Source organism: Hippopotamus amphibius, chromosome 8 (genome assembly GCF_030028045.1).
Source record: "Hippopotamus amphibius kiboko isolate mHipAmp2 chromosome 8, mHipAmp2.hap2, whole genome shotgun sequence".
In the NCBI taxonomy this organism is placed as follows: Eukaryota; Metazoa; Chordata; class Mammalia; order Artiodactyla; family Hippopotamidae; genus Hippopotamus; species Hippopotamus amphibius.
The window spans coordinates 102555342-102567406 of record NC_080193.1 but is presented as its reverse complement, the minus strand read 5'-3'; the positions used below and the strand labels follow the sequence as shown (position 1 = coordinate 102567406).

Here is a 12065-nt window from a genome sequence, read left to right as displayed (position 1 = left end):
AAAAATTCTATGTTGTTCCAGCCTATGGGGAAAGGTGAAGATTCGTGTGGCTGTGGTCATATGCTTGAAGTTTCCCAAAAGTTAGCAAATGATGCAGCAGTGAATAAAGCTGGCTTTGATTTAAACTAGTTAACCATTAATTGTGGCAACAACAGTCTATCAAAGGTGAAAAGTGCTTCATTTTGCCTTTTTTTTTATTGGAATAGAATTGCATTACACTTTTGTACCAGTTTTTGAGGTACACCAAGGTCAATCATCTGTATTTATACACATATCCCCGTATTCCCTCCCTCCCTCGACTCCCCCCCACCATCCCCGTCCCAGTCCTCTAAGGCATCATCCATCCTCGAGTTGAACTCCCTTTGTTATACAGCAACTTCCCACTGGCTATCTATTTTACAGTTGGTAGTATATATATGTCTATGCTACTCTCTCACTTCGTCTCAGCTTCCCCTTCACCCCCCGCCCCCCGCAAAACTCGAGTTCTCCAGTCCATTCTCTGCATCTGCATCCTTGTTCTTGTCTTGTCACTGAGTTCATCAGTACCATTTTTAGATTCCATATATATGAGTTAGCATACAATATTTGTCTTTCTCTTTCTGACTTACTCCACTCTGTATGACAGACTGTAGGTCTATCCACCTCATTACATATAGCTCCATCTCATCCCTTTTTATAGCTGAGTAATATTACATTGTATATATATGCCACATCTTCTTTATCCATTCATTTGCTGATGGGTATTTAAGTTGCTTCCATGTCCTGGCTATTGTAACTGCTTCATTTTGATCCAACTCTGTAGATGATGGTTTAGCATTAATGGGGGGGGGGGGGTGCAAGCAGGGAATTCCCTGGTGATTCAGTGGTTAAGACTCAGGTTTTCACTATCGTGGACCCAGGTCAATCCCTGGTCAGGGAACTAAGATCCCACAGGCAGTGCAGTGCAGCAAGGAGAAAAAAAGGTGAGGGGCAGATCATAAAGTATATTCTATTTCTCTTATCTTCTATGAAATTATACCTGAAATTATATCAAAGGCTGAACCTTAGGATCTCCCTACCAGCTCCACACTCTCTAAATCTCATTATTCTGCTTCATCTGGAACCCATATGAATTCTACTCTAAGCCATTCTGTCTTATTCAACATAATCTCCCTTTTCTTTTGTTTTTTGCTTTTTTGTTTTTGTTTGTTTTTTGGCAGTGATGCAGGGCTTGTGGGATCTTAGTTCCCTGACTAGGGATTGAACCCAGGCCCTGGCAGTGAAAACGCTGAGTCCTAACAACTGGACCACCAGGGAATTCTCAATATAATCTCCCTTTGATGGTTTGGGGTTTTTTTTCCCCTTGCTTTCTACATGTATTATGTTCCCTCTCCTTAATTTTTCACCTTTAGGAGATGGAGTTAACTGACAAAGCCAAGAGAAAAAAAAGAACTAAGACAGATAAGTCCAACGTGCCCAAGAAGGAGAGAGAAGGGAAGCTCCGTGGGGAAGCAGAGGCTGCTGTTGGTAAGGAACCGTCCAGGAGAACACACCTAATGGGAGCCAGGAGGTGTCACGGAGGATCAGCATGGATCTGTGTTGAGGCTCTTTGACTACCACAGCTAAGATGGTGTTGCAGCCTTACTTCATGTCAATATTTTGGGAGATATGAATAGAGGAAACTGGGGCAGTGTAGAGACCTGTAATCTACAAAAGAGAAAATTACAGTGATAATACTAACACCTATTAAATGAATACCCACTGAATTAGAAGCTCTGCATTTATGATGTCCTGAAATCCCTATAAGCACTATTCTTTTTTATTTTTATTTTTTTAATTGGCTGTGTTGGGTCTTTTTTGCTGTGTGCAGGCTTTCTTTTAGTTGCAGTGAGTGGGGGCTACACTTTGTTGTGGTGCGCGGGCTCCTCATTGCCATGGCTTCTCTTGTTGCAGAGCACGGGCTCTAGGCGCATGGGCTTCAGTAGTTGCAGCACATGGGCTCAATAGTTGTGGCTCACGGGCTTAGTTGCTCCATGGCATGTGGGATCTTCCTGGAGAAGGGATCGAACCCCTGTCCCCTGCATTGGCAGGTGGATTCTTAACCATTGCACCACCTAGGCAGCCCAAGCACTGTTCTTATGTCATGTGGAGAGGTTAAGTGACTTGCATAACATGAAACAGATCAAACAGTAAAGTGGTGGACCCAGGGTCTGGACCTGCCATTTGATTGCAAACTCATGCCTCTCAGACACTGCCTCTATGAGTAATAAATCTGTCATAATCTGAGAATTGGGCTGTGAGAGCATTTGGGAAGGGGAAGTTTGCAGAATGGCTACTCCAGCTACCACTTTTCTTCTTGGTTCCCTGTGTTGCACCTCACAGGGAATTTAGGTTCCTATGCTTCTGGGGACTTTGTTTTCTTTTCTTTTTTTTTTTAATTTTTATTGGAGTATAGTTGATTTACAACATCATATTCTGAGGACTTTCTTTAACCTAAAACCTACACCCATTTTTTTCCTGGCCATATGAAGATCCTCAAAAGAAATCAAAGGCTATCAGAAAGGATGACATTCGATAGCTTCCTGGGCCAGATTTTTTTTTAATTGAAGTATAGTTGATTTACAACGTTGTGCCAATCTCTGCTGTACAGCAAAGTGACTCAGTTATATACAGACATTCTTTTTTTCATATTCTTTTCCATTATGGTTTATCACAGGTTATTTAATATAGTTCCCTGTGCTATACAGTAAAACCTTGTTGTTTACCCAGATCTGTTTTTGAGGTTTGCTTTTTAAGGTCTTGCTGAGTTTACATTATTGTAGCCTATAACTTGGGTAACAATGGCAGGACTAGGAAAGGAAATACTTGTGCCCCTAGAGGAGAATTGAGGAAGAGGCCTCAGAGTATGGAAGGCTTAAACTTTGCCAGGTTGCAAAGTTGCAACCTGAAGCTAGACTCTTGAGGCATGACTTTCCAGCTGTACCTATAGGTCTTCCCTCCAGAGAGTCTTGCCCCCACCATGGGTCAGGGTGAATCAGAACTTTTTTTAGTAGCAAGACTGCTGAATTACAGTTGATCCAAATAGCACAAGGCAATTTCTCAAAGGGAGGTCTATGGACTATCCTACTCAAAACACTTGGAGTGGTTGTTAAAAAGCAGATTCCCACAGAATCAGACTCTAGGGGTGTGGCTCAGGAATCTGCACCCAGGTGATTCCATTGCACACGGAAGTTTTAAAGTTACTGCAAAGAATGCAGAGATCACTTTTATTAGTTACCCCTCTATCCCCGATTGTTTTCTCCCAGGAAAATCAAAGGAATCAAAGGCTGAAAAGAAATCAGACCTAATTCCCAAAGGAAAAAAACCAGGAGCCAAAAGGAAAAGGACACAGAAGGAAAGGAGTCTGGAAATAGCAGCAGAGCTGAGTAAGCCTGATGGCATTAATTCTAAGGAAACTAAAGACGCCTCAGGAGGAGGTTTCTTTCCTTCAGAGTCTGTTCTAGAGGACCCTTGGCTTTCATCCAAATTTGATGCTCCTGAGAGCCAAGTTTCTATAGATGGAAGGTCATCGCCCACCCGGACTGCAACTGTCCCTGGAAACATGGAATCTGAAGAAGAGAGAGGCCATGAGGACCCTTCTAAGGTAGGGGCCAATATTCTCACCTTGGCCAGAGGGATTTCTGTCCTCACTGGTGCAACTGCAGAGGTGGGAAAAACTGCCCCGAATTCTACTGCAGTTGCTTAAACAGCTCTACTACATAATGGTTGTATTTGTTTTACTTTGGTACCTTCTGACCCTTTAAGAAGCCAGATCGGATCAAAGACACAGGGTGGCAAAGCCCCTCTGAAATGAGGGTCCCAGACTGCTAGGGCAGGTACCCACCCTTCAAGAGCAGAAGGTTGGCACAGCACCCATCTCGAGAGATACAGGCCTCACAGTTACAAGGAAAGGTGATTTCAGGCCTCAGAGCCAAGCACATATCCTTGACTTGGCCTGGAGTTCATGTACTGCTTGCCTCTCAAAAGCTGCAGAAATTCCTCCATTCCTAATCTGCTTTTCTGTGGCACACATCTGGGCCACAGGCAACTTATACATACACATCTGCCTTCCTTTTCTTTAAATATTGCTAACGTACCCCCAGCTAAACCACTATGGTTAAACTCACATAAGTTACATGCAAATATGGTACCACTCTGCTGAATTTCATTTAATCTTTACAGCCACACTTGTAACCCAGGTATGTCATCCCATTTTACAGACCTAGAAGCTGAGGCTTAAGAGTTAGATGTTCATTGTCAGAAGTTACACAACTATCAAGTAGTAGAGCCAAGACTTGGATCTTTTGACTCCAAAATCAGAGCTCTTGTCACTATTTTAAATTATTATGTACTTATTTATTTTATAGCCCATGGTCTTCCAAAAAGGATTTCGGAAATATTTTTCCTTTCTAGTTCTCAGTCTTCCCAGCTGCCTAGACTACAGAATTCTGCTCTATACAGCAGATGAAAATTTTAAGCTGTGGGCAGAACTTTTCTGAGCTTGCTATAGACTCAGAATTTCTAGGTTTATTGTCAATCCACAGTACCTTGCTATCTCTGCTAAGGCTAAAAAGCAAGGAAGTATCCACTCCAAGTTGGATACAAAGAGTTCCCATGGTAGAGTTGCCACTCAAGGTTCCCCTCATGGGGATATTTCTGACTGAGGAGGAGCATCAGGAAAAAAAAAGAAAGCTAAGAAACTCTTCACAGAAACTAAAAGAACCTTTCACTGAAAAAGTGGATTTGCATAGCATTAAATAGGAGTCTGACACATCTACACCTAAGACTGCCCCTAAAACAGCCTTTATCTAGAATCTGTGGTTCTGAGCGCTGGTTTCACATTAGAATCACCGGAAGGAGCTTTTTAAAACCACCAAGAAAAAAAAAATTTTTTTAAGGGGAAGGGGAGGTAGTTCCCTGTCTGCCCAGTGGTTAGGACTCTGAGCTTCTGCTGCCAGGGCCCAGGGTCAATCCCTGGTCAGGGAACTAAGGTCCCACAAGCCTTGATGCGTGGCCAAAAAAAAAAAAAAACACTAAATTAAATTAAATTAAAACCCACCAGGCCTCCCACCTAGGTATTCTCATTTAATTGGTATGGGTGGGGCTTTGGCCTCAAGTAATTTTTACAAGCTCCATGGGTGATTATAAAGTGCATCTAGACAAATGACGTATCAGACATTATGCTGGCACTTTCACTATTTCAGTTAATTCTGGTAATGGCTAGCCAAGAGGAAGACAGTATCAGAGAAATTAAGTTGCTATCCCCAAACTCAGAAGCAACAAAGAGAGAGACTTAGATCCAGGTCAGTCAGACCCCAGAGCCCAGGCCAGTGGTGGCAGAGTGTACACAGCCATGGTCAGAGTGTGGAAACCACCTAATCTCTGATTGGAGGTAACATCGTGTGGGTGGAGGAGGGCTCCCTGCTGGGACAAGGCCACCCGCGATTCCCGCGCTGTCCCTTGCACTAAGAACTCTCTGGTTCCTCAGGCCCTCCTCGCTAAGAGGGAGCAAGAGAAAGCTTCCCGGGACAGGCTGCGAGCAGAGAGGGCCACGATGAGACGGCTGGAGGTGGAGAGGAAGAGAAGGGAGGAGGAGGAGCAGAAGCAGCTCCAGCAGGAGCGGCTGGAGAGGGCAGAGAAGATGAAGGAGGAGCTGGAGCTGGAGCAGCGGAGCCGCGCGGAGGAGATCCGGTGGGTGGATGGCCACAGCCACGATAGGAAGCAGACGACAAGGCAAGGGTTGACCTCCACTAGGGGTAAAGTTGGCTCTGAGGCTCGGGCCCTGACGTAAAACAGCACATCTCTTTTTTCACTATCCTGGTTATCCCAGGGACAGTCTGGACCAAAAATAAGATGCGGTGTCTTAGGGACTTCCCTGGTGGTCCAGTGGTTAAGACTTCACCTTCCAAAGAAGGGGGTGTGGGTTCAATCCCTGGTTGGAGAGCTAAGATTCCCACCTCTTGGGGCCAAAAAACCAAAACATAAACAGAAGCAACACTGTAACAAATTTATTAAAGACTTAAAATGGTACACACTAAAAAAAAAAAATCTTTAAAAAAAAATGTGGTGTTTTAAACCATTAAATTTACTCCAGATAGATGTTCTCAGGCTCTCCCTGGGAGGGCTTTGAGATCGAGTTCAGGAAACATGTGGCACACCTCTTGCCATGTCTGCATTGCGCTAGGCTCTTCCATAGGCTTCTGGGCTCATCTAATCTTCGCGACAACCCAGTGAGACAGCAATTTCAAAATCCGTTTGATAAGCATGGAAAATGAGGCTCTGGGAACTTAAGGCCCCCGCCCCAGAGCACAGAACTTCCAGGCTACTAGCTGCAGGCCTGTGTGTTCTTGCTTCTGCTCTTCAGTCAGGCTTCCCTTGGAAGATGAGTCTCCTCTGAATGGGACACTCTGTGTGGCCTGCAGCCTGCAAAGCCTCCCTCAGAGGCACAGCTTGTCCTACAAGGACATTCCAGTGTTTTCTGCCATTTCCCTGACCAATTTGCGGGTTTTCTCAGCTTGAGGAAACACAGACTGGAGGAAGCACGGCAGCGGCAGGCAGAGGAAGAGAGAAAGCAGTGGCTCCAGTTGCAAATGGTCCAGGAGAGAGCTCGGCAGCAACAGGAGGAATTCCGGAGGAAACTGCAGGAACTGCAGAGAAAGAAGCAGCAGGAAGAAGCCGAGAGGGCTGGTGAGGGGCACTCCGCTCTCTGCATCTCCCGTCTGTCTGGGACAGAAATACGTGTATCCCACTGCGGGTGTTTTCATGTGACTCTCCCCAGAGTCACGCCTATCCTCGGTCTCAGTGTGAAGCATTCTAAATGGATAAGCTGATTCTTTTCAAAGTGATTAATATGTGTGACTAGTGAGTTGAGATAGAAGATCAAAATAAGAAAGATTCGTTTGTGGAAATGACTCTTGGGTCCCACTCCCAATTCAGTGATCTTCAGTGGGACCCTGCCCCTCTCATTGTCCTTCCAGCATTGCTCAGAAGCTGCCTAAATTGGAGGCATAGCTCTCTGTTCCTTGCTTCCTTCCCTAGCAGATGGAAACAGTCAAACATCTGGATAGCTTCAGGGCAGACTTTCAGGTGATGTGTGGAATCCCTACAGGCTCACATTTGAGAAATAGGAAAGCACTTCAGCGGATGACACCCTGTAGATTGGCCAGTCCAGCTGAGTAAGCACCAAGTTTCTCCAGACCTTGCTCTGACACCTGTCCCCAACCCATCTGCATACCACCCATGAGCATACCGGGTTCTGAAAAATTCTTCCCCAAGCTTTTGTATTAATTGCTAAGTGCACTGCATATAGTAGGTGCTTGAGACAGGACTCAAGTTAGTAAATTAACCCAAGGTAATCCCCACAGAGGATCTGGCAACCTGCTGTCAGGTAAGCTACAGAATATCCCATTGGGAGTTCCTGGGAATCACAGATTTGAGAGTCAGATCAGAGAGTTGTTTTCTCCAATAATGAGGCCGCTGCTTTGCCTACTCACTTTTCTATGCTACAGAAGCAGAGGAGCAAAGGCAGAAGGAACTGGAAATGCAGTTAGCAGAAGAACAAAAGCGCCTGATGGAAATGGCTGAAGAGGAACGGCTGGAATACCAGCGGCGGAAACAGGAAGTGGAAGAGAAGGCTCGGCTGGAAGCGGAGGACAGATGGCGAAAGGAAGAGGAAGCAGCAAGGCTGGCTCTGGAGGAAGCCATGAAACAAGCCCAGGAGCAAGCCAGGTATTTGCTATTTGGGCAACAGTTGCCATAGTGGGATTGTTCAGAGGCTTGGCTGCCTGCTTCGCACTGCCTTTGGGCATGCGGAGTTTTCCGACTTCCCACAGCATGGTTTGGAAAAACTCCTGCTGCAAAGGGCACAGCATCTCCTGATGGCTTAAAGAACGCGTACTGAAGCTAGAAGGGAGTTTAGAGATCATCTATCTCAGCCCTCTGGTTCACAGCCGAGAAAACCAGTTCCCAGAGAGAAGGATCTTGATCAGGGCTAACCGTGAGTTAGGGGCAGTACCAGGACCAGATCTCATACCCCCCGATTCTGAGCCACCACCTTTCTCAGTAAGTATTTATTGGGTATCTATTATGTGCCAAACACTATTCTGCACACTGGGAATTCAGGAGTAAGCAAGACAGGTGTCTCTTCTCCCACGGCATTTACATGCTAGGCGTGGGGGTGGGGAGACAGACTCTAAGCGAAGATTTTTTTTTTAGCTGGCAGTAAATGTTATACAGAAATTTTTAAAGATGTGATAGGATTGCACGTTGGCCAGGGTAAAACCTTAGAAGAGGTGATATATAAGGTGAAACCTGAATGACGATGAGTTAGCCACATAAACATCCAGAAGAAAAATATTCCAGTAGGTAAACAGTAAATGCAGAAGTTTGAAGAAAGGAATAAGGCTGACATGGTGGAAGAATAAAAGAAAGTCAGCATGGCTGGAATGACGTGAACAAGGCACAAGGAATACGTCCAGATGAGGTCTGAGAGGTAGGCCTTGTGAGGAGAAATAGCACAGAACCAGACAGCAGGGGCCAACAGCAGTTCCCCCTTTGTTCTCTTACAATAGTAATGATCATTCCATCTTTCTGATAACAGAATCTCTTGAGTAATGTGGTTTCAGCTGACTCTCTAAAAGCCAGGCCCTCCCCATAGTGGCTATGTCATAAATTTCCCCTCCTTAGTGATGGCAACAAATAGTCATCCCCCTCTAGAACCACCAAAATTGAAGGGTAAAGAAGCCCAACACAGAAAAACCACGTGATTCCAATCTTAATTGTAAACAATTTACCCCTCAAAAGTTATTTTCTACAACTTATGCTGAATCTAAGCTAATAAATACTCTTTAGGGGACCAGAAAAAAGAAGGAAGCCAGAATAACTCTATTTCAAGGTTTTCCACCTGACCTTGAGTAGTTCCCCTCCTGCAACATTCCTCAGCTGTTATGTGAATTACAAAACAGATCAGTAGGGAAGTCCTGATTCAATTTCAAAATTATATACGGCCCTATATAGCAGTACGGCTGGGTTCTTTAAGTGTTGAAACCAAAAGCAAGCTATCAGAGTTGCAATTTTCCAAAAACTGGCAAGTAATAGGAGTAGAAGTTGAACAATTTTGCAACACTAATCCAAGGAGCTGAAAGAAAAAAACGAGGTAATTAAAGCAGTATGTGAGGGGTGTGAAAAAGCTTCATTCCAGCAAGAGTTAGGAGAACTGGATGCCAACTGGCTTAATTTCACCTTCCCTTATGTGACATTGTCCCAGGTATACTTTTTCTCTGGCCTGTTCTTCATCTCTAAAATAAGGGGAGTCCCTTCCAGAAATATGAATTTAACAAGTGTTACACCTTGCCTTTTACTTTCTAGTAGGAGGATCATGATACTCTAAACCTCATATGTAACATTACTAAATGCGCAATCTTCCACTAAAATGCAACATCAGTAGCCCCAAGTCTAACTGATGATTACTGAATCCAAAATTCTTTCACTAGCCTATAAGGACAATTTCTAGGATACGTAATCAGTATTGTGATTGTGGGTGGCGTTGTTTCCTTAGGCAAAAGGCTGCTTTGAAGAAACATCTTCATTTCCACCAAGAACTCCGTAAGGAAGCGAGTGGTCTACAGTGGACACAGAATATTTCCAGACCATGGGTCTACTCTTACTTCCAGTTCCTACAAATACCAAGACCTTAAGACTAGAAGAAAACTGAAAAGTTGAGAGGTGGTGACATAAAAAGAGTAACTTCCTTCTATAATGAAGTTCCATACTGACCCTAACACATCCTGGTTCACCTCACCCCACACCTAACTTCAATCTAGGACCTCCACTCCCACCACACCTCCCCGCCACACAAACTTTACTCAACCCAATCAAACTCTTCACTCACCTAAATCCTTTATGTTCTCTGTAACCACATAAATCCAGAAGCTTTGGTACCTAGAATTAGCCAATAATTTCATACTTTGTTTAAATTTCAGTAAATTTCAGTTTGTAAGACATTAACATAATCTTAGCGTAGCTGAAGTATTTCATTTCGGTGTCTCTGAAAGAGCTGTAGGTAAATAGAAATTCTATGACGCAATAATTCTGAATGAACAAAGAAAAGCTAATTTATATATTCACATATTAAGAATTTTATTATCATTTATAAGACAAAAACTACATCCATTTGATCCTAAAAATCTAAATCTAATGTCTATTTAAAACAAGGTAATCACTTGATAAATGTTCATTTTGAGTAAAATGAGCTGTTCTGTGAGAGCATTCTCACACCCTCAAAGTACAGATTAAGGAACTTCCTGGTGGTGATGGCTAAGACTCTGTGCTCCCAATGCAGGGGGCCCAGGTTCAATCCCTGCTCAGAGAACTAGATACCACATGCTGCAACTAAAAGATCCAGCATGTGGCAAGGAAGACCCGGAGCAGCCAAATAAATAATTTTTTTTTAAAAAGTACAGATTAAGAGCTGTACTATCCAAATAAGTAGCCACATGTAGCTATTTAAACGTAAATTAAAACATTCAGTTCTCCAGTCACACTAGCCACATTTCAAGTGCTCAGTAACTGGATGTGGCTACTGGCTACTGTATTGGACAGTACAGATATAAAACATCACCATCACAGAAAGTTCTACTGGACAACACTGTATTCTAGAGCCCTGAAAACAACCAGTCTTGAGGTTTTGCTCCTAACTGTGCCTTGAAAAACCAGCCACTCACATAATTTCCCCATTTTTAAAATCACACTGACTCTATCGAGGAAGAGTCTTGATTAAATAACTTGTCTTTAACATCTCTTTCATATCAGTAAGTGGTAAGCATCTGTGAATGATCATTAAAGGGGATGAAGGACCTTTAGCAAATAAGATACACAAAAAAATGTTAAAGCAAGCAGTATCTAACCTGAATTTTTCTTCGGCCCTACTCTATACTTCACTGTCTGCACCTAAAAGAACTTAATATTTGCAGATGATTCCCTCAAATCTCCCACTAATGCTGGTAAGGTACTTTCTACAGGAACTGCACTTCCACAATCCAGAAGTCAAGCTTAATTTTGAGTCTATATTGCTGTTATTGGACTTGCTTAGATTTGATGCTTATTTTCAAATCCTTGCTTTATGTTACACAGAAATAAAATGGCCAAAACCCTGGCTATCATAGTGACTTTAAATATGTCACCTAAACTTTTTCTCAAATTTGTTGACCCAACTTGCACATTCATTCATTCATTCATTCATTCAATAATACTTAGATGAGAAAGGAGCATCTCAAATAATTCAACCAAAAAGACAAGAAAGAATACTCAAGGAAAACATCCTTGCGGGGGAAATTACCATTACTGATTTTATTTTCTCCCTTCTTTTACAAATTTAGGATGTTGCACTCAAGCACCAGGTAGAGTGGCTACACTAAATGTTATTCGAGGTCCCTTCCAAATCTGATATTCTATTAAATTGCTGCTGTGAAAAGCCTGTTTTATCAGCACTACTAACCAGGTAAGCACATTTTTCAGTTAACCACAGCAGAATGAAAAGCAATCAGAAGAATCCAATAAACTAAAATCAAGAAAATTATATCCCCAGTAGCTAAGCTCCACCACCTAAATGCCGAGAGCGAGCCTTCAGACAGAGATGCAAACAAAGCTAAGACACCAAACTACAAATTCACACATTCTGGATAGCTCAAATAGCCTGTCAGGTTTGTTACTCAAGCCTGACAGAGATTTGCAACTCAACAAGGACATTCTAGAAATGGGCCTGATTCCTAGTTACTATTTAATATAATGATAAATGCCAAGCAATGGTCTAAGAGCTCTAATTTACCTAGACTATATATGTACAATACAAATAATTTTTCAGTTAGGGTCAAATATAAGAATTTATAAGGCAAGCCAATTATTTTTCAACAGGGGACTTGACAAGGTATTCAAACTATAACAGTTTATAAAATGCATTAGAGAGGTTTTATTTTCTCTTCTAAAGTAGTTAGATGACATTCTATTTGGAATAATATGAAATTGGACTATGTATATGCACAGATATACTG

At 42.9% G+C, this 12065-nt stretch overlaps 1 protein-coding gene across 1 annotated transcript in view; it reads left to right on the top strand.

The window, feature by feature from the left end:
- Window positions 1–9713, top strand: part of KIAA2012 (KIAA2012 ortholog) — a 110856-nt gene extending 101143 nt beyond the window's left edge. Inside the window, exons 18-23 of the mRNA XM_057746567.1 lie at window positions 1392–1506; window positions 3285–3622; window positions 5507–5709; window positions 6533–6705; window positions 7527–7746; window positions 9575–9713. Of these exons, the coding sequence (XP_057602550.1) occupies window positions 1392–1506; window positions 3285–3622; window positions 5507–5709; window positions 6533–6705; window positions 7527–7746; window positions 9575–9713 (1188 nt within the window). The remainder of the gene's footprint in view (window positions 1–1391; window positions 1507–3284; window positions 3623–5506; window positions 5710–6532; window positions 6706–7526; window positions 7747–9574) is intronic.
- Window positions 9714–12065: the final 2352 nt, after the last annotated feature.